This window comes from Nicotiana sylvestris, chromosome 9 (assembly GCF_000393655.2).
Source record: "Nicotiana sylvestris chromosome 9, ASM39365v2, whole genome shotgun sequence".
NCBI lineage: Eukaryota > Viridiplantae > Streptophyta > Magnoliopsida > Solanales > Solanaceae > Nicotiana > Nicotiana sylvestris.
Window position 1 is genome coordinate 19997954 of NC_091065.1, and position 22045 is coordinate 20019998.

At 41.4% G+C, this 22045-nt stretch overlaps 1 protein-coding gene across 1 annotated transcript; it reads right to left on the reverse strand.

The window, feature by feature from the left end:
- Window positions 1-1213: 1213 nt before the first annotated feature.
- LOC138877307 (uncharacterized) lies at window positions 1214-12370 on the reverse strand. The gene is made up of 2 exons (XM_070156905.1): window positions 12051-12370; window positions 1214-1373 (listed from the first exon to the last, which is right to left on the reverse strand). The coding sequence occupies exons 1-2, from the start codon at window positions 12368-12370 to the stop codon at window positions 1214-1216; spliced, it is 480 nt and encodes a 159-aa protein (XP_070013006.1).
- Between the last annotated feature and the right edge of the window lie 9675 nt (window positions 12371-22045).

Consider the following 22045-nt stretch of genomic DNA (forward strand, 5'->3'; position numbering starts at 1 on the left):
ATATGGGGCTTGGCTGTAGGTTTGGTGGTGGGGACGTGGCTGATTATAATGGTGGGATAGGCCCTTGGGTCCACACCATGATCCTGAGTAAATTGTTGCCACATCTCCTTTCTTCTTCTTTCCGATTACTCCCCCAGTACCATTTTGAATAGCTTGGGTAGTTACCTTAATAGTCGAGTAACTCAAGATTTTGTTTGACTTAAGACCTTCTTCCACCATGCCAACCATCTTCACTACCTCATTGAAGGACATGCCTATGGTCGATACTTGATGGCCGTAGTAAGTGGGCTCTAGGGCCTACAAAAAGTAATCCACCATTTCACTTTCTTTCATCAGAGGGTCAACCCTTGCCGCTTGTTCTCTCCAACAAAAACCATACTCCCTGAAACTTTCACTAGGCTTCTTCTCAATCTTAGTCAAGACAAATGATCTGTAACAATCTCGAAGTTGTATTGGAAATGACAAGCGAATTCCTGGGCCAAATCATCCCATGTATACCATCTGATGTGATCCTGACGAGTGTATCACTCCAATGCCGCACCGCTTAGACTCAGACTGAAGTAAGCCATCAATAGTTCTTCTTTCCCACCGGCTCCTCTCATTTTACTGTAGAATCCCCTCAAATGGGCACCGGGTCTCCTTGCCCATCATACAGATCGAATTTGGGCATCTTGAATCCTACAGGCAGTTGGACATCAGGAAATAGACAAAGATCCTTATAAGCCACGCCCACCTGGATTCATAATTCGTGCATGTTTCTAAATGATTACTCCAAGCTTTTGACCTTCTTGAACATCTCCTCCTGTTCTGGATTTTTAGGTGGCTTCTCAGTTTCAACAGGGAGGTCGAAACGAGGAGTGTAGGAGTAAGGTCCTGGGGCCTTGAAAGTAGGCTTCGGGGGATAGTATTGGTTATCTTGGATCTGGAATAAAGGCTCACTGGAGGATCAGTGGAGTGTAGCAGGTGGGAGTGCCATGAAAATAGGGGTGACTGGTAGAGGAGGGTATGGAACTGGTTTAGGTGGTGGAGCTTGTGGTGTTTGGGAAGTGGTGCCATGGTAGTGGTGGTAAATGGTAAATCTTGTAGATGAATCAAGAGTTGGAGGTTCCTGGGATTGATCCAATGGTGGGACAAAAGTAGGGTTGGCGGGGTAGGATGGTGGTGGATGCCCTTTCACCCATGCCTGGTACATCTCTGCCATCTGTTGTTTCAGCTAATGCACTTCCTCTTTTAGATTAACATTAGACTCTTCCCCCTCTCTCAACGGATCAATAACACTTGCATCCAATTCTTGGTTAGCCATGATCAACTTATCTTTGGAACTGGTGTTGTACGGATGAGTTTCCAGAATGCCAAACAAACTAACCACCAGCCTATTGATTTCAACAACAAACTTTTTAGCGATTAGAGCTTAACAGATAGACAACCGCACGTTGGGGATACAATGCACCTAAGCAGTTAATCATTTCTATTATGCATTTGATCGGTTGCTTGCGTCATCCCGGCTTTTGCTAATGTCCATTTTGCAATTTCTCTCTTTTTCACTCCTACCTTTCTTTGCTTGATTTCTCGTTGTTCTTTATTCTCTCATTTTCTCTCTTGTTTTACCATTGTTTCCTTCCCACAATTTCTTGTTTTCTCTCTTTTTTTCTTTTTTTTCCTTCTATTTTTTTTCTCTTTTGGTTATGATCGAATCCTATGAAGATTGTCTACGTATCATGACCCCGCATGAATCAAACCCAGTGTAGTTCTAGGGGATAAGCGTAAAAATAAATAGTAAAAATATTTTGGGATTTTCAAATTTTTATAAAATAAAAATGTTTTGATTACAACGACTCATCATAAAACTATCAGACTCGAAAATGGAAACTAACAGACTCCAACAGCAAGATGAAAATACAGACTCCAACAAAAAGACGAAAAATACAGCCTCGAGTAAACATCATGGATACATCAATGCCTCAACTACTCCTAGGACCCGCGGGATATCAGTCGGTCTCGCCACGGGCCTACGCGCCAAATCCCCTTGGATATGATAGAGATCCTCCATTACCTAGCGGACAAAGGTCATTACAGTGGCGAAAAACATGGATCTGGTCATGTCTTGACACTTACTGCACTTTATTGCGATGTAGTCAGCGATCCTTCTGACCCTTTCTCTTATGACGCCCTTTTCTTGCAACAAACGCCCAATCTGTTGTATGGTTTTGTTCTTATAGTTGTAGCAGATCTCTTTCTAACTGTGCCATCGCTGCATAACAGTGTTCTCTTTCTGCCTTAAATTCTTTTGTTTGCTTGATCATTTTGTTCTCAAAGATGATGACCCTTTTATTTAACCCCACAACCTCATTGTCATATTTCTCTTTTAACTATTTAACCAAGTGCGCTCGTTCCTCCGCATTCTTAGCCAATTTTGTTCGAGCCCTTGCTGGTTCACCCTCTGCCTTGTTCAGATCAAAACCATACTCACTCACCTTCCGCCTAAGGTTATCTATAAGTTTCCACCTTTTGCACTTTTGGCTGGATTTTCAGCCACTATTTTCATTTCCCAAATTTGGGCTCGAAAGGTATCATTTTCCTTGGCTAGCTTTTTCTTCTCACCCTCATCCGTGGCAGCTTGAAAACCATTATCAAATTGAAGATCCTTGGCTTGCTTTTCCAGCTTGCTTATGGTAGCCCTATACTCATTTTCTTTGTCCAACCAATCCCATTACGCCTGTGACGCCTCGACAAATTCTTGAAGATGGGGTCTTTTGGCTGGCCTCCCAAACTCAACCCTTCTTTGGTACCATACGAGGTAACCGGGCGAGACTTCACCCTTGTATAGATCACGCACTTGGGTGCTTGCTGTCAAGAACTGACACTCGCTCCAGATTTGGCGAACTACTGCTTCATGAAACTGACCATTAGAACCAATCTCGACTACCTGAGTACTAAGGTCTTCATCATTTGGAAGACATCTCCCCAACTATCTCAAAACCCGGTATGGGACATAATGCTGGATACTTCTGAGATCCATCAGGAGGAAGTGAGGCCCGGTAGCTGGCATTTATATGATTTCATCTATAGGAAGCCACTTGAACGTCCAATCTATTTGATCTGCAGTGACGGAACGGAGACGTGATATCCATTTGTGACCCCTTCTAGCAAGCTAAACCCATCGACCCTTGTATAAAACTCCTTTATGCAACTTTTCTCTGTCGACCCATAGTTCATGTATTGAGGACGATGACATAGATGTTCAATCATCCATATTAGTAGCAACAAGTTGCACCCTTCAAAAACGTCTCCTTCGACTTTGGAGGCTGTGAGAGCTCGAAATATTTCAAACACTATCTTTGGTGCGAGGGTGTTTTTGGCCTGAGTGAGCAAAGAGCTGACGACCCCAGCTATCCGTATATCGATATTCCCATCTTTCCTGGGAAACACTAGAAGACCCAAAAATACCACCATAAAAGTAAAGCACCTGTATTCTCCCAATTTGAGGCGATTCCCTTTGCTGCAAATTTTGCTTTCTGGATTGTTAAACCCCCTATGTGTCCACATCGCTGGTATATAAACTGCGGAGTGGAAAACCCAGCTTCCAAATCTGGGTACTGGACCCCTATGCTTATCTTTAAGAAATCTAGGAACCCGTGTAGAGCGACGACTCTTGGAGCAATCAAATACTTGTGTCTCAGAGGAGCTTCAGTGCTCCCAATATATCCGGCTATTTCTTCCAAAGTGGGTGTGAGTTCAAAATTTGAGAAATGAAACACGTTGTGAGGTGGGTCCCAAAACGTAACCAATGCCTTTATGATGTCTCCTCTAGGCCTAATCTTCAATAACCCGGTGAGACCTCCCAAGTAAAGATTGACCCTATCTTGTCTTGATTTCCCCATATCTTCCCACCATATATACAGCTCCAAGGGGATCTTGTTCATGACTGTTATTGGCAAATGTTGACTCGTGCTCATTCTGCACATTTATTAGGGTGATTAAGCAAAATCATGACTCATTTGACTCAAGAAAAAGTTAAAAGTACTTTTTTTAAAATTTCCATTTCAAAAATAAAACCCGGCTTTGAAAATACGGCCTTTCAGCACTTCAGGGGAAAAGATTTTAAGGTTGTGCTTGCTAACCGGCCAAAAATTTGAAAAAGAGACCAAGGTAGTTGTTCTTGCAAAAACAGCCTTCCGGCGTCCTTTTGGGGACATTCGGCTATTTTTGATAAGAAAGGCATCACCTTACTTATTTACAACAAAGCAATAAAATTTTCGGTTCTTTTGGGGTTATTTTTTGCGAAAGGGAAGTTGGACCCGATGGGGGTTGCCTACGTATCCCACATCTGGTGAGAATCAAACTAGCGTAGTTCGGGTAGTTTTGACAAAACAAAAACCAACTATATTTTTTAAAAAAAGAAATTTTATTTTTCCTTTTTTTTCAAAATTTCGGTAGGGTTTCAGTATATTTTGGACATCGGTTTTTCAAAAATAGGTAATTATCTCTCTTAGCCCTCACATTGACTTTCTTCTTCTCAACGTTTTCCTATTATTCGATGAGTCGGTCAACATGCAAATCTGAAGCAAATGAATGCGCAAGTAGCAAGTAAGATGCATCACGATGGTCTTTTCATTTTGGGTACACCTGTACTAGACAGACCCAACCCCTGTGTTGAGTCTCCAAAGTCAAATGCACATAATGCAAACAAACGTTCCTACAAGGGATCCGGCATGGGGCTAAGTTATTATAAGTATAAAACCTGGGTATACTGTTCTAGACTTGTGCACCTGAGCAAACAACTCAAGCCGAAGAGGGGGCTACGTACTGGGAACCAAAAGGCCATCCAGCTTTGTAACTTGTCTGAGCCTCTTTCTTATTTCATGGTATGACACTAATAGAATAGGGAGTCACGCCAGCGTGCACATCCCCGAAGATGAGAAGAGAAGGGTTTCGTAGCAGTTTATATACAATTCAAATAATATCAAAACGGTAAAAAGCAGCATTTAGCACATTAGGCCCAAACATGTAATAGAACCAGATAATAAATAAAAGCCAAATATAACAATTATTCTAAGCTCGAATTATTGAACCCTGAACCAGGGATTCTGGGTTCGTGTCCCCAACAGAGTCGCCAGAGCTGTCAAACCTCCTTTTCTTACCCCACGGAAGGGTATGAGGTGGTTTTTCCAATTTAAGTGACAATAGAAACGGGATTATTTTTATTAAATTAAGAGTTGCCACTTAGGATAATTTATAGTGTCCAAGTCACCCGTTTAAATCCCGAATCGAGGAAAATATTGACTCTGTATTACAGTACGCACACACAAAAATCCGGATAAGGAATTCTAGTAACCCGGGAGAAGGTGTTAGGCACTCCCGAGTTCCGTGGTTCTAGCATGGTCACTCAACTGTTATAATTGGCATATAATCTGGTTGTTAATATATGTTTTAGCTTATGGTTCAATTTTAACTTTATAGTTGTTTTTATTCAAATATTTTTAAGAAATATTCAGCGTAATCTAAAACACGTCTTGAACCACGTCACATAAATGGACACGCGGTCCACAACACATTTTATCTAACGTTGTTGAGATTTGGATTTGGGTTACATAAATGCAAACCCAAGATTAGGAAGGTAATTCTTTAAAATAACGCGCCTAAAGCAACTATGCACTTTCAAGTTTACGAGGGTCATAGGAATTCAACTAAATGGCACACCTCGATTTCTAACGATTAAAATGTTAATTAAGAGAGGGCCATGCATTTTGAGATTTTATTTGGCACGGCACGCTGTCGACACCCCCTTTTCGCTAACCGTGGGGTCAGAAATCGGGTATACGACATTGGGAGGACAACTTTATTCCCTTTTGAGAATTGGGTGTAGAAGTTGAAGAGTCGCCGCCTAATGATTATAGTGTATTAGGACACTTTAAGAAGGGTTTGAGATGAAGAGACCAGAGATTAGGGTAAGGGCTAGAAATTATCCCGAGGGGAAGGGAATCAGTGAGAGTCATGGCAGGCTGGTGGTCATGCCCGACAATTTGGATTGCTGGAACACCCCTGACCAGCCTGCTAGCCAAACATTGAGAGTTAGGATCCATTGTGGATCAAGTTATGGCCTGGGCAGTAATTAGGATACTGTCAGGCCAAGACCTTAACTTAGGTGCATAGAAGGGAATAGGGGTAGGGATTCATAACAGAAACAGAAGTAGGGAGGGAAAATATTCAGCACAAATTACTGAATATGAGCAGTAAAGTAGACAAACAGTCTGAAACTACAAAGTAAACACATAGGAGTGAGGCAGAAAATTATAAAAGACATACCAGATTTGAAGGAAAATAAGTAAGAAAAAGTAGCCTTGAGAGAGCCAAGTTGTAAACAGTAGTTCCAAAAGATCTCAAGCAAAGCGAAATTTATAACAGTATTGCAAGAAAGTGTTTTTGTTCGTATGTATTTCAGCGTGTGTCTGTATTTTTTTTTTGAGAATTGAATCCTGATAGAAAGAGGGAGGACTATGTCGTTATATAGTTTTGAAAACAAGCAATACATAGGCAAAGAGTGTACACACATAGAAATAGCAATCAATTAGTGTCAACTAAGACAACTGGACTCCTCTAATTAAGGAGTCTAGTCCAAACGGCTAGTCAAGACACACTAAGGAAGGAATTAGTTTAATAAGGCTGATTAGGGAAAGGAAACCACATAGTGCATAAACAAGGTCAAATACATAGTGGGTAACTAAAGAAAGTTGAAATAATAGTGTTTTTATAAAGCAAAATAGGGCATTAGTTCGAAAAATCAATCAAAAGGATCCTGGATCCAATTGTGATCATGAGAAATTTCAAGTAATTAAGGAAAGAGTCATATAAGTATAGAAATAATTCAAACTGGTACGGAGTTACAGAAGAAATACACAAGATCGTGTATTTAAGGAAAACATCACAAGCATGGGGTTTTTACACAAAAAGACCAAGAAAATAGCCAGTAGGGTAAAAGAGATCCAATCGAAATGAATCAGTGACGAATCACTAGCCTTATTAAAAGGATTTCAAAATCAATCACTTGGTTGGTGAAACCTTTTAAAAGAGGAGTTTTTCTCATATAAAAAGCATACAGCTTAAACAAAGAAAGAGTATAACAAAGAAAGTTTCAAAGTCACAAGCAAACATGATTTCGAGTTCGATTACAGGCTCACAGTGACTGTGGAAACTTAGGGTCCCAAAGTAAAACCCTAGTGCCACTTATCAAAAAAATCCCCAAATCTTTAGGGTTTAAAATAGAATCAGGGGTGAGAAATCAAGGTCATTGAGAGAGGAAAACACACAAAAATAAGTTCAGAAGAAATAGAGGCTACGAGTTTTAAACAAAGTAGGTAAAAGCATGCAAGCAGGAACATAAACAAAACTCAGTAACAAAATCAAAGAGCTCAAACTTAAACACGTATAGCAAAGAATGAGGAAAACAACACAAACTAATGTGTGAACAAAGAACAGAAAAAGTCTTGCATAATCAGGAAAGAAACAAGAGAGAGCAAACTCGAGCATAATAAGAAATAAACATACTAGTATAAAACACACATAAAGAGAGAACAAAAGAGTCAGAAAACATTTAAAGAAACTTTTCCAGAAACCCTAAAAATCGAATTTGAACAATTTCGAAAGGGAAATTTGAGGAAAAATCTTAAAACGTCAAGTAAAGACCAGGCATGTCACAGATCTGAATGAAATAAGCAAGTATAGAACCTTGGAAGGCTTAAAAATGGCATAGAAGACCCTAGAATGAGAAGGTCTTGAGGAAAGTCGGATCCTGAGTCGAAGAGACTGATATTGCTCGAACACGCCGAAAAATGGCCGGAGAAGCCATAGATCTTACAGATATGAGACAGATCTAAAGAAAACCTTTGAAGTCAGGCCTCCAAACTTCTAGTAACTTAAGTTTAATGGTGAGAGTGAGTGAGCACAGGCCATCCATGGCCAGGAATGCCATGGATTCCGGTGGAAACATGACAGAAGTATGTGGAAAGCAGCTAGGGTTTAGGAGAGGGCTATAGCGGATTTGGGAGATGAATGCGGCGTCTTTGATACAAATGAGTTAGGGTTAGGGGGGTATGAGAATTAAAATAGGAAAGAACGAATCAAAGCCGTTGATCAAAATGATCAACGGCCAGGATTAAAGGGGAAGCCGGGTGGGTCCGAAAATGGGTGAAGAAGTCGGGTAAAAATTGAAATTGGGTTGTTTCAATTTGGGCGGAATTGGGGATCAATTTGAGGCTAATATTGAAATAATAATTGGCTATATGTTAAATAGCCAATTTCCCCCTTTTTTATTTTATAAACAATAGCTAAAATGATTTTAAAAATAAATTAAAAGTGTTGAACTAAATAATAATATATAAACATTAATATAAAAATACTGGGAATGATTTTATAATTGTAAAATGTTGTTAATCGTAAGATAGGCTATAATTGCAATTATATGGAATTCAGCTTTAAAAATACCAAATAAATTTGTAAAAATATGAAAAAATCACCCTAATAATATTTTGGTGTAAATATGAGAATGGAAATAAATTATTCACCAAAATTATAATTTGAGGAATAATTATTGGATTTTGCACTGCTAAAATAGGCAATAAATTGATTTTAAAAATTTTAAAAATTAGGAAAAATACCAAAACTCTTGGGCATGCTTATATATGCACACACATGCTATTTTGAAAGAATTTTGCGTGTAAAAATACATAGGGGAAAAATTGGGTATCAACTGCTGCCCCTCTTTACCCGGGAAGGATGAAAGAGTTATCGGGTAAAGATATGACGGCCAATTTTGACCGAAGGAAACGATTTGAAATGTCTTGACCGAACTCTGGTTTCTTAGCTGCCTACATATCCCTAGTCTTACAGGAATCAGGCCATATGTAGTTCAGGAACCATTGACGGAATATGCCGGATGCGATGTTTAGATTGAGAGAGGTTTTCTGAAAAATCGATAGGCTGCGGGATCGCTCCTACTGAGATTGTCGTTGCCAGCTGGTATACCTGCAGATAAGTAATGCGAGCGTATATTGTGCGTAAATTTAAACGTGATGCAAGTTCCAATCAGACCATGAATGTTGTATTTGGACGGTTAGGATGACGTCATTGGACCATGATGTCTAGGGCTATGAAGAGCGTAAATAAAAATTTGCAGGCCATGAAATTATGTTCTCGGGCCATATAGGTGGTTCCTTTGAACTATGATGCCTTTGAATAGGTTGGAGATCTTTCAGCCCATGAAATGCAAAAGGTGGCGATCTTTCAGCAGGTGCAAGATGTAAATAAAAGGTGGCGATATTGCAGCCGTGCGAGAAATATCGCCTTGCAGGATGGAGACAATGCTTAGTCTCGAAAGGCAGATAGAGTAGCCTTATGCAAATGGAGACAGGGCTTAGTCTCGAAAGGCAGATAAGTAGCCTTATGCAAATGATAATGGAGGTAGAGCTTAACCTCGGAAAGCAGAAAAGTAGCCTTATGCAAAAATGCAGATGGAGACAGAGCTTAGTCTCGGAAGGCATAAAGGTAGCCTTGTGCAATACGGGAAACGCATATGGAGGTAGAGCTTAATCTCGAAAAGCAGAAAGGTAGCCTTATGCAGAATGCAGATGGAGGTAGAGCTTAACCTCAGAAGGCAGAAAAGTAGCCTTATGCAAAATGCAGAAAAATGCAGGATGGAGACAATGCTTAGTCTTGGAAGACAGAAAGGTAGCCTTATGCAAAATGCAAATGGAGACAGAGCTTAGTCTCGAAAGGCAGAAAGGTAGCCTTATGCGATGCAGATAGAGGTAGAGTTTAACCTCGAAAGGCAGAAAGGTAGCCTTATGCGATGCAGATGGAGGTAGAGCTTAATCTCAGAAGGCAGAAAGGTAGCCTTATGCAGTGCAAGAATGTAAAAGGATGATTAGTAGTAAGATCTCTTAGCTGATAGCTGATTACGACAATATGACTATTGGGGAGATTGTATACGGATAGCAATTGCGGACAAGTGATGATTCTAAGAAGTTGTATTCTTGAGAGTGCATAAATATACCTAATGATATTGCGAATTGAGTGCCTGCATCCAAAGAAAAATCGTGAGTTCTGTAAGGGGAAAGGTTAGTTCGTCTTCCCCGGGCTCTTAACGTTGTGTGTTATTGGGGTAGCATCGCTAAACAACAGTAAGTCGCATAATAGTTATGCATGCTCTAGTAAACATATAATTAAAAATAGTTTTCTTTAGTTGAGCCAAAGACTGCGACGTGGTTCAAGACATTGCAACCTCTTTTTCTTCGGAATTTTGAGGGTACTCCTCAAAATTTTGCCCTAGTTTGCTGAGCGGACATTTCTGACGGCTGTGCTGAATGACTAAAACACATCTTTTGAATTATGAGGGTCCTCCTCAAAATTCTGCCCCAGTTTACTAGGTTGGCGCTTCTGGCGATGCATGAATTAAAATTAACTTTGGAATTTTGAGGTCCTCCTCAAAATTCTGCCCCAGTTCCAATAGCGGGGAAAAATGGAACTTTTATTAAATTATGACCGAACTCATAGGGCTACCTACGTATCCCCTCTTAAACAGGAATCAGGTAGGGCGTAGTTCAAATTACATCATAGAGGGAATCATAAGTGGTTACACATAATATCGTTTCACTACATCTGAATTGATTGGCTTTGGCTAGACTTCTTTATCCATCTCTGCAAGAATAAGGGCTCCTCCAGTTAGAACTCGGTGAACCATGTACGGACCCTGCCAATTGGGAGAGAACTTCCCCTTGGCTTCATCTTGATGTGGGAATAGTTTCTTCAACACCAGTAGCCCCGGTGTAAACTTCCTTGGCTTAACCCTTTTGTTGAAGGCTCTGGACATTCTGTTCTGATACAACTGAACGTGGCAAAACGCATTTTTCCCATCTATAAGGGCTAACTGCTCATAGCGACCTTTTACCCATTCTGCATCATCCAATTCTACTTCTTATATGATCCTTAAGGATGGAATTTCTACCTCATCGGTGATGACAGCCTCTGTACCATAAACCAGCATGTAGGGAGTTGCTTCGGTCGATGTGCGGACTGTAGTGCGGTATCCCAATAAGGCGAATGATAACTTCTCATGCCATTGTTTGTGCCTTTCGACCATCTTCCTTAGTATCTTCTTGATATTCTTGTTGGCTGCTTCCACAGCTCCATTCATCTGAGGCCTCTAGGCTGTAGAGTTCTTGTGTTTGATCTTGAAAGTTTCACACATTGCTTTTATCAAGTTGTTGTTGATATAGGAACCATTATCGGTGATGATTTATTTCGGAACTCCGAACCGACAAACAATGCGGCCGCAGACGAAACCCGTCACAACCTTCTTAGTGACCGCCTTGTATGATACTGCTTCGACCCATTTGGAAAAATAATCAATTGTCACTAAGATGAACCTGTGCCCATTTGATGCGGCAGGCTCGATAGGTTCGATAACATCCATTCCCCAAGCGGCGAATGGCCATGGTAAGCTTGTTGCAGTAAGCTCGTTTGGAAGTGCCTTTATCATATCTGCATGTATCTGATAGTGATGACATTTGCAAACATACTGGATACAGTTTGTTTCCATAGTCATCCAAAAATACCCTGCTCGGAGTATCTTATTTGCTAAGACAAAATAGTTTATGTGCAGCCCGCAGGTCCCTACATGCACTTCGTCCAATAGCCTGGATGCTTCTTTTGCTTCGACACACCTTAGTAAACCCAAATCGGGAGTTCTTCTGTACAGAATTCCTCCGTTGTGAAAGAAGTTGATGGATAACCTACGAAGTGTGTGCTTCTGAGTAGCGTTGGCAAGTTCTGGATATTCCCCTGTTGTCAAGTACTCCATGATGTCATGGAACCATGGTTTTCCATCCGCTTCTTCCTCAACGTGGGCACAATAAGTTGGCTAGTCATGAATCTTTACTGGGATGGGATCAATGAAATTTGTATCTGGATGCTGGATCATGGACGATAAAGTAGCTAACGCATCAGCAAACTCATTCTAGACTCTAGGGACGTGCTGAAATTCTGTCTCTGTGGACCTTTTCCTCAACTCCTGTATATGATGCAAGTAGGGAAGTATCTTAGAGTTCTGAGTTGTCCACTCTCCTCGAACCTGATGTATGAGCAAGTTTGAATCCCCGATCACTAGCAACTCCTGAACGTTCATGTCAATGGGCATTTTGAGCCCCAATATGTAGGCTTCATATTCGGCCATATTATTGGTGCAAGGAAACCTAAGCTTGGCGGATACCGGGTAGTGCTTGCTATTTTCTGATACTAGGATTGCTCCTATGCCAACTCCTTTGAAATTTGCAGCTCCGTTGAAAAGCAACCTCCAACCATCATAGGATTCTGCCATATCTTCTCCTATGAAAGATACCTCTTCATCGGGAAAATATGTTTTTAGGGGCTTGTATCTCCGTCCACAGGATTCTCGGCGAGATGGTCTGCCAAGGCTTGCCCTTTGATTTCTTTCTGGGTCACGTAAACAATGTCGAATTCACTTAGCATGATCTGCCACTTGGCGAGCTTGCTAGTGGGCATGGGCTTCTGGAAGATATACTTCAGAGGGTCCATTCTGGATATGAGATAAGTAGTGTAAGCACAAAAGTAATGCCTTAACTTCTGCGCGACCCAAGTCAGAGCACAGCAAGTGCGTTCTAAAAGAGAATACCAGGCCTCGTACGGTGTGAACTTCTTACTGAGATAGTAGATGGCTTACTCATTTCTCCCTGTTTCATCATGTTCTCCTAGAATACAACCAAATGCTCTATCCGATACCACAAGGTAAAGTAATAGAGGTCTTCTTGGCTCAGGCGGAACCAAGACCGGTGGCGTTGACAGGTATTCCTTAATAATGTCAAAAGCTTTCTGACAATCATTAGTCCATTTGGTAGAAGTGTCCTTCTTCAACATTTTGAAGATAGGTTCACAAATGACCGTGGATTGAGCTATGAACCGGCTGATATAGTTGAGTCTTCCTAGGAAACTCATCACGTCCTTCTTGTTCTTTGGCGGTGGCAATTCTTGGTTATCTTTGACCTTTGATGGATCCAATTCTATTTCTCAACGACTCACGATGAAACCCAATAATTTTCCAGCAGGAACCCCGAATGCACACTTGGCAGGATTCAGTTTCAGATTGTACCTCCTCAGTCTGTTGAAGAACTTTCTTAGGTCTTCCATGTGATCCCTGGCTTTCTTGGATATGATGATGACGTCATCCACATATACCTCAATCTCCTTGTGTATCATGTCATGAAAGATGGCAGTCATGGCTCTCATGTTGGTGGCACCAGCGTTCTTCAAACCGAACGGCATTATTTTGTAACAGTACATTCCCTATGGCGTGATGAAAGCCGTTTTCTCTGCATCTTCCTCATCCATCCATATCTGATGATACCCAGCAAAAAAATCAACAAAAGACTGCAACTCATGCTTGGCACATTTGTCGATAAGAATATGTTTGTTAGGCAAGGGGAAGTCGTCTTTGGGACTGGCCCGATTGAGATCCCGGTAGTCAACACAAACTCTAACTTTCCCATCTTTTTTTGGCACTGGCACGATGTTGGCTAACCATGTCGGATACTCTACTACCCTGAGAACCTTAGCTTTGACTTGCTTGGTAACCTCTTCTTTGATTTTCAAACTCATGTCGGATTTGAATTTCCTGAGTTTCTACTTTACCGGCGGGCATGTTGGATCTGTTTGCAGTTTGTGAGCTACAATGGATATGCTGAGACCAGTCATATAATCATATGACCAGGCGAATATATCTTCATATTCCTTCAGGAACTCCTTGTACTCTTTCTTTTCTGATGGTGACAGGTGAACACTGATGAGTGTTTTTTTTACACTCCTTGTATCTCCCAGATTAACGACCTCAGTTTTGTCCAAGTTAGACTTAGGCCTATTTTCAAAATTCTCAACTCCTCTGATGACCTCTTCTGGTATATCATCCTTTTCGGAGTCCATATCCGTTTGTTGCGTCGTCTCGTTGCAAGTCACAATCATTGGTTCATCGTCAAGGCAAGTAATATTAATGTTGTGTAAAATAAAGTGAATGATAGAAAAATAATAAGAGTGAGATATATAATAAACTGAAATGCTTCAATTAAATTCGTAATTGTTTTGAGTATCAGAGCTCTTTTCAGAATTAAAGACAATGCGGAAATAAAATCAGCTAATAAAAAGTAAATTGTGATGCATGGTTCTTTTGTTTAGCCTTGATACCCTGAAGGTTTCCGGGCCCTGGTGGTTCTACTCGACCAATTGCTGAGGTGCTCTCCTTGGTTCACAACTTGTATAGAAGGGCTTTCCTCCCCTTCCTTCTCGAAAATAACACAACAGTCAATATCATTATCCTCCATGAACAGACTCTTCACGGCTGCCAATGCTTCCTCTTCCTCCGACCTATATATAATATCTGTCGGCTGGAAAGTCTGCTCTAGGTGAGGTATCGGATGCTCCAGTGGGTAGTAGGGACCGCACCATGGTGGGGACCAGTGATTGAACTCCTCCCAAGTGTACTCATACCCCAAACCAAATGTAGTGCCATGTTTCTTCAGCTTGATGGGTTTGGCGATTCACTGGAGGTTTTTACCGAGTCCCTTTCCAGGTTCGTATCCACACCAATTCAGGATACTTTCAATCTTGTTATCCCACCATTTATCTTTTTCTACAGCGTTGTCTCTTTTAATATGGTGTTATGTTTCTCCGCCTATTCTCCTTCTGCCTCCAATCATGGGGATGGTGTGGCGACTATATATGGGGTTGCTACCATCGCCATGAATGATCACCTCTTGGTAATTCCATTCAAACTTTACTGAGGGTCGATTCTATAGCTCCAGCAGCATGGATCCATGGTCGTCCCAACAGCAAATTATAGGATGTTGGGACATCTATCACTTGAAAGTTAACATCGAACCAGGTTGGCCCCATTTGCAAGCATAGGTTGATCTCCCCGATAGTAGACCTTTGGGACCCATTAAAGACTTTGACATTGATGGCCCCATCTTTGATTTCGTGCAGGCTCTTTCCCAATGTTCTGAGAGTTATCAACAGACAGATGTTGAGGCTGGAGCCTCCATCGATCAAGACTCTAGTGACGAAGTAATCCTCGTATTGCACGGTGATGTGTAGGGCCATGTTATGACTCAGTCCTTCCGGCGGCAGCTCATCTTCGTGGAAGGTGATTTTGTGGCTTTCCAGTATTTGTCATATCTTATTTACCATTTCTCCCCCAGTTATGTTGTTGGGCACATAAGCTTCGCTCAATATCTTTATCAAGGCCTTTTGTGTGCATCAGAGCTCTGTATAAGAGCTAGGATGGAGATCTGTGCTGGTGTTTTGTTCAACTGCTCAACGACTGAATACTCCTTAGCTTGTATTTTCCTCCAAAGATCATCGGGACCAGTTTCAGTAGTCTGTCCCGAGGCTTGCTTACTGGACTCAGCTAGGTGCTCTGGAGTGTAAACCCTACCTGTTCTGGTTATACCCTGCGCAGCAATTGCTTCTCCCATCTTGGTCTTTCCTTTCCTCCTTGCTTCAGATGTGTAATCTCATGGTATGGCATTTGAGTGGAATGGTGTTATGTCTGACATTGCTATAGGGATGGGTACCCTCGGTGGTAACACAACAACTTCAAAGAGTACAGGCGCCTTTGGAGCCCCAAACTCAACCTCAATTGGCCTGGCCACCTTCGCAGAAGAAGGTGCTTCAAATTTCTAGATGCATAGACATGTTTACTTCATCGCCCCTAGAGGGCTAGTTCTGCACAATAATCGAGTTAAGTGTGACTGCTGGTTTCTTTCGCTCATCATCCTCAGCAATCAGTCATATCGATCCCTCGGGGTCCCAGTCATCTTCGATCTTGATCATGTGAATGTCCCTACTTTTGTGATCAGGCAGAGGGTTGTTGAGGACATTATGAGCAGGCTCCTTTGCTACGATAACCTTATTATCGATCAGAGTTTGAATCTTGTCCTTCAACGAGCAGCATTCGTCAATGGTGTGACCTTTCATGCCAGAGTGGTACGCACAGGTTTTATTAGGGTTGACCTACTAGAAAGGATTTTCTGGAGTTATGGCAGGGATAGAGGAGACGTAACCATCATCTTTAAGTTTCTCATACAGCTGGTCAATTCGCTCAGCGATGGCTATATATTGTATGGGAGGTCTACGGTCAAAATTTGGTTTGGGTCTAGGGAAATTTTGGTAAGTGGGAGGTGATTGGTAGTGAGAGGGTTGGGCATTATAAGCTTGGTAAACAGGTGCAGGTTGAGAGTATCTGGGTGAAGTGGGTTGATATGTGGGAGGTGGAGATGATTGGTAAATGGGTGGTGGATTTTGGTAAGAGGGTATGGATGCTTGGTAATTCGGGATAGGTTGATATGTAAGTGGAGGTGACGGGTAAGTGTGGTATTTTTAGTGGTGATTTGGCTCCCTGTGCGACCATCACGGCATTGACATCCTTCTTCTTGGACGTGCCACCAGATTGTAAAGCCTTGTTGGTGGCCTGCAATGCTTCAAGATTAGTAACCATACCATTCTTAATGCCTTCCTCAATTCTTTCTCCCAACTTGATGATATCGGAGAATTTCTGGCCCTCGATCAGCATCAACCTCTCATAATATTGTGGGTCCTGAGCCCGGATGAAGAATATGTTCATTTGTTCCTCTTCTAGGGCCGACCTGACCTTAGCAGCCTCTGATCTCCAATGAGTAGCATATTCGCGGAATGTCTCGGTAGGCTTCTTCTTCAGATTCTCGATGTAGAATAATCCGGTGCATTCTTTGTATTGAATTGGAACCTATCCATGAAATCCGATGCCAAACCTACCCACCTTGTCCATTTCTTGGGGTCCTGACTGATGTACCAGGATAAAGCATGCCCCTTCAGGCTTCTTATGAAGAGTTTCATACGGATTTTCTCATTCCTTCCGACTCCGACCAGCTTATCACAATATATCCTTAAATGGACTCTGAGATCTCCCGTGCCATAGAACATTTCGAACTTGGGAGGTTTGTATCCCTCCGGAAGTTCAACATCTGGCTGAATGTAGAGGTCTTCATAATTCAGCCTCTCTATGCCTCTATTTCCTTCCATGCCCTGGACTCGGTTGGTCAACTTCTTCAGTTCTGCTGCCAAGTTTCTGATAAGAGAGTCCTTGTCATAAGACTCAGGTGCACTTGAGATTGGTTGAGTGTAGTGGGGTATGGTATCTACGTAGATGGGAGTGTTGTGGGGATGGTCGTTTGTGGTGTTCAGTGGTTCAGGAATGAGTAGTGAAGTGTGGCATGTGTTGCAATGTTGAGCATGAGTGGGTTGCATCTGTGGTTGTGGGGTGTCCTGTGAAGGTGCGGGATTCTGAGCATTTGGAAAGTTGACATCAGGAGCGGTGAGAGTGAATGATAAATTTGCCAAGTTCCGAACTTGATCCAGTTCTTCTTAGAACTTCAACAGTTTCTGCTCAAGTTGGGCAGCAGTTTCATTAGCAACCGGGGTACCCTGAGGAATCTCAATTCTTTCAATTTCCTTTTTGGCACTTGAATATTCCATTCTACTTTTGTTCTTGTTCCGGATAGGATTCGAAGGAGGGGGAAGTGGAGGGCCCTTGGATCTCGTACTATATGATGATGGTGCCAGAATGCACGAACTAACCTTTGGGGAGGGGAATAAAAATAAAAAAAAAAATAAAAAAAGGTAACAAGTTAGTGCGGGTTATGAGAAGGAAATGTTGCATTATTTAAGCACATTGTGCAAGAATATAAATCACATCCTAATTTGGGTGCCTCGTTGTGCCCGAGGTAGGCCTAGCGACAAATTAACTTGGAGAACTTGCAATGCTAAATGCCTCATTTTATTGATAAAAATAAGACGAAACCAAAACGACGCTAAATAACAGAAAATAAAGTGTCACTAGTGGCCATCGGCCTTATTACATCATTAAAAGCAAAATAAAAGACTCCTAACTACTTGGTCCCACAAGGACCTTCCCCAGATTTGGTATCTTTATACCCCTCAAACAGTTTTACCAGTTCGCGTAGTCCTAGAAGCAGATAAGCTTGGGCCAAATGTCCGCCTGCATTCCCTTCAGCGTTTCGACAATCTTCAATCCTCTTGAGGAACTTTCCTTCTAGCTCCACTATACCCCGCTCCAAATACCCTAGTCACTTGTTGGCGCTGACAGCCATATCCTTCCATTCCTCGATCAACTTCTGATGGGCTTCTTGTATTTCCCGATGCTCACTTTCACACTCTCGGATCCTCTTGCGCAGTTGATTGTACTTAACCCGTGCTTCAGCTTTCTCGTCGATGATTCTGTGTCCGTGAATGAACCCGGGCTGACCCTTACCATTGTGATTATCTTTCAACCAACCCAAATAGTGCGGCACGCAACCAGCGTGATACCTGCTGGCTCAATAGATTCTTTCCCCAAAACGAGCTTGCAATGCCACATGTGTTGAGCTTGGCATTTGTGAGGGCTATCATCATCCTAGAAATCAGCCCTAAAGTGACTCATTTTGTCGACCCTTGGTATGATTTTCTTTCTTCCCGCCAGCTTCATAGCTCGGAGGGGAACGTAGGGATAAGTTACTCTTAGACCAATGACTATGAGAAATGGTGCGTCTCGGGATCGAACAATGAATTCTTCCGTAGCGAACCATTAGACCAACCACTATACCTGGTCTTCTTTTAGATTCTTGAATAGCTCCACCCATCTTTCAGCGTCTTCTGGTTGAGCGAACATGTTAGGCATATAATTCATAAGCTTTGGCTTGTGGAAGGCAATATGATCATCCCAGTCTCTGCGTAAGATCTCTTGTCGGTATTCTCTTTTCTAGAAGTGCTCCATGAGCCAGAGCTAAAGTAATAAATTGCATCCCTCAAAATCACTGGCTTTTCGCTGACAGTTGTCCAGAGCTCGGTATAACTCAACAACAATCATGGGCACTATACTGAAAGGTTGTCCGCCAATTCATTCCATCAGAGTCTTGGTTACCATGGCCAGTATGGTGTGGATCCTAGCCTTCTTCATAGGGAACACTATCATCCCCAGGAAACAAAACATGAATACGAAGACCCTTTTGTGAATATGCCCCAGTGAGGTGAGGGAAAATTCATCTGAGTAGGTGCGGTATGACTTGCTATGGCCGTACCTCTCGTACAGATAGTCGAATAGGATGTACAAGTCTTTCAACACAGGTTAAGTCTGGGTTCTTCTTCAGTCCCATCATCTAAAGGAAACCCCTACCCTTGTGATTCTCTGGCATAAGCAAACCCAGAGTCTCTCAAGGAATACCAGCTAAGCCTCCTATTTCTTTGAGAAAAGGAGTCATTTCAAGGTCCCCAAAGCGGAACACGGACCTGTCACTATCCCAGAACAGAGTTGCAGCCTCTATGATTTTGTTGTCAGGCAGGATTTCTAGAAGAGAAGGCAGATTCTCTAAGTATTTGCGGAAAAGTGTCTGATCACTAGAGTGGAGGTCTTCCTACCAATTCAGCAGCCTTGGATGAATGTTGGTTGCCATGCCAAATCTGGGGACTTCGTGCCTCATTTTCTGCAAAAAAAAAAAGTGTTAGACCCTTACCCCTCCAAACTCGACTATTTAAACCAATAATTAGCATAAAAAGCATTTAGTTCTCCAAATAAATGCACAGAACATGTAGGTGTTCGTTTGGGTTTCAGGGAAACCCGATGGACTTTGTACAAGGCTATCTTAATGAGTCATTATGTGGACAACATAACTGACTCGACTAGGTTTGACCATGATGCATGCACAGTTAGAGTAAGGTTTCTATTGGGGTATTAGACAGGTACCCTTAAGCGGACAACTCAAGAGGGAAAGGCACGAAACCATCGACTGCACCGCTGATCGACTGGTTTTACCGCAAATACGCCTTTGTCGTATTTAAAGGATGATAATATTGGAAGAGCGCAAGCACTCATTATAAGCGTTGCTATGGTATTTTTTGGCACTAGTGGAATATGATGTTGAAGATACAGTTTACAAGAATAAAACAAATTGACATGTATTTTCACGTTCATAAGATAAATGATTATAATAATTGCAGTAATTACAACAGTATTGAAATAAAGCAGTAAAGGAAAGCAGCTAAAGGAAAGAAAAGACATGAATAGCCAAGTCAGTTTCGTAGCGAATAAAAGACAGTAAATAAAGAAATTAATGAGATAGTAAAGTCACAAGCAACATGCAATGGTAAAATCCTAAAGAATCCCCAGCAAAGTCGCCATGCTGTGGACGCCCCCTTTTCGCTAACCGTGGGGTCAGAAATCAGGTATACGACATTGGGAGGAAAACTCTATTCCCTTTCCAAAATTGGGTTTAGAAGTTGAAGAGTCACTACCTAATGATTATAGTGCATTAGGACACTTTAAAAAGGGTTTGAGATGAAGAGACCAGAGATTAGGTTAAGGGCTAGAAATTATCCCGAGGGGAAGGGAATCAGTGAGAGCCATGACAGGCTGGTGGTCATGCCCGGCAATTTGGAATGCTGGCACATCCCTGACCAGCCTGCTAGCCAAATATTAAGAGTTATGATCCACTGTGGATCAAGTTATGGCCTGGGCAGTAATTAGGATACTGTCAGGCCAAGACCTTAACTCAGGCGCATAGAAGGGAATAGGGGTAGGGATTCATAACAAAAACAGAAGTAGGGAGGGAAAATATTGAGCGCAAATTACTGAATATAAGCAGTAAAGTAGACAAACAGTCTGAAACTGCAAAATAAACACATAGGAGTGAGGTAGAAAATTATAAAAGACATACCAGTTTCGAAGGAAAATAAGTAAGAAAAAGTAGCCTTGAGAGAGCCAAGTTGTAAACATCGGTTCCAAAGGATCTCAAGCAAAGCGGAATTTATAACAGTATTGCAAGAAAGTGTTTTTGTTCGTAGGTATTTTAGTGTGTGTCTATGTTTTTTTTGAGAATTGATTCCTGATAGAAAGAGGGAGGACTAGGTCCTTATATAGTTTTGAAAACAATCAATACATAGGCAAAGAGTGTACAAACAGAGAAATAACAATCAATTAGTGTCAATTAAGACAACTGGACTCCTCTAATTAAGGAGTCTAGTCCAAACGGCTAGTCAAGACATAATAAGGAAGGAAATCAGTTTAATAAGGCTGATTAGGGCAAGGGAACCACATAGTTCATAAACAAGGTCAAATACATAGTGGGTAATTAAGGAAAGTTGAAATAATAGTGTTTTTATAAAGCAAAATAGGGCATCAGTTCGAAAAATCAATCAAAAGGATCCTGGATCCAATTGTGATCACGAGGAATTTCAAGTAATTAAGGAAAGAGTCATATAAGTATAGAAATAATTCAAACTAGTACGAAGTTACAGAAGAAATAGACAAGATCGTGTATTTAAGGAAAACATCACAAGCATGGTGTTTTTACACCAAAAGACCAAGAAAATAGCCAGTAGGGTAAAGGAGATCCAATCGAAAGGAATCAGTGACGAATCACTAGTCTTATTAAAGGGATTTCAAAATCAATCACTTGGTTGGTGAAACCTTTTAAAAGAGGAGTTTTTCTCATATAAAAAGCATACAGCTTAAACAAAGAAAGATTATAACAATGAAAGTTTCTCAGTCACAAGCAAACATGATTTCGAGTTCGATTACAGGCTCACAGTGAGTGTGGAAACTTAGGGTCCCAAAGTGAAACCCTAGTGCCACTTATCAAAAAAAATCCCCAAATCTTTAGGGTTTCAAATAGAATCAGGGGTGAGAAATCAAGGTCATTGAGAGAGGCAAACATACAAAAATAAGTTCAGAAGAAATAGAGGCTACGACTTTTAAACAAAGTAGGTAAAAGCATTCAAGCAGGAACATAAACAAAATTCAGTAACAAAATCAAAGAGCTCAAACTTAAACACGTATAGCAAAGAATGAGGAAAACAACATAAATTAATGTGTGAACAAAGAACAAAAAAAGTCTTGATATAATTAGGAAAGAAACAAGAGAGAGCAAACTCAAGCATAATAAGAAATAAACATACA

What these genes read in the sequence shown, in the direction of transcription:
- LOC138877307 (XM_070156905.1), bottom strand. Translation starts at nt 12,370, where the DNA reads ATGGCAGAATCCTATGATGGTTGGAGGTTGCTTTTCAACGGAGCTGCA. An exon ending in ATACAGGAGTTGAGGAAAAG is followed by an intron (nt 1,374 to 12,050) that starts GTCCACAGAGAC and finishes TGAAATCAATAG; the next exon opens with GCTGGTGGTTAGTTTGTTTG.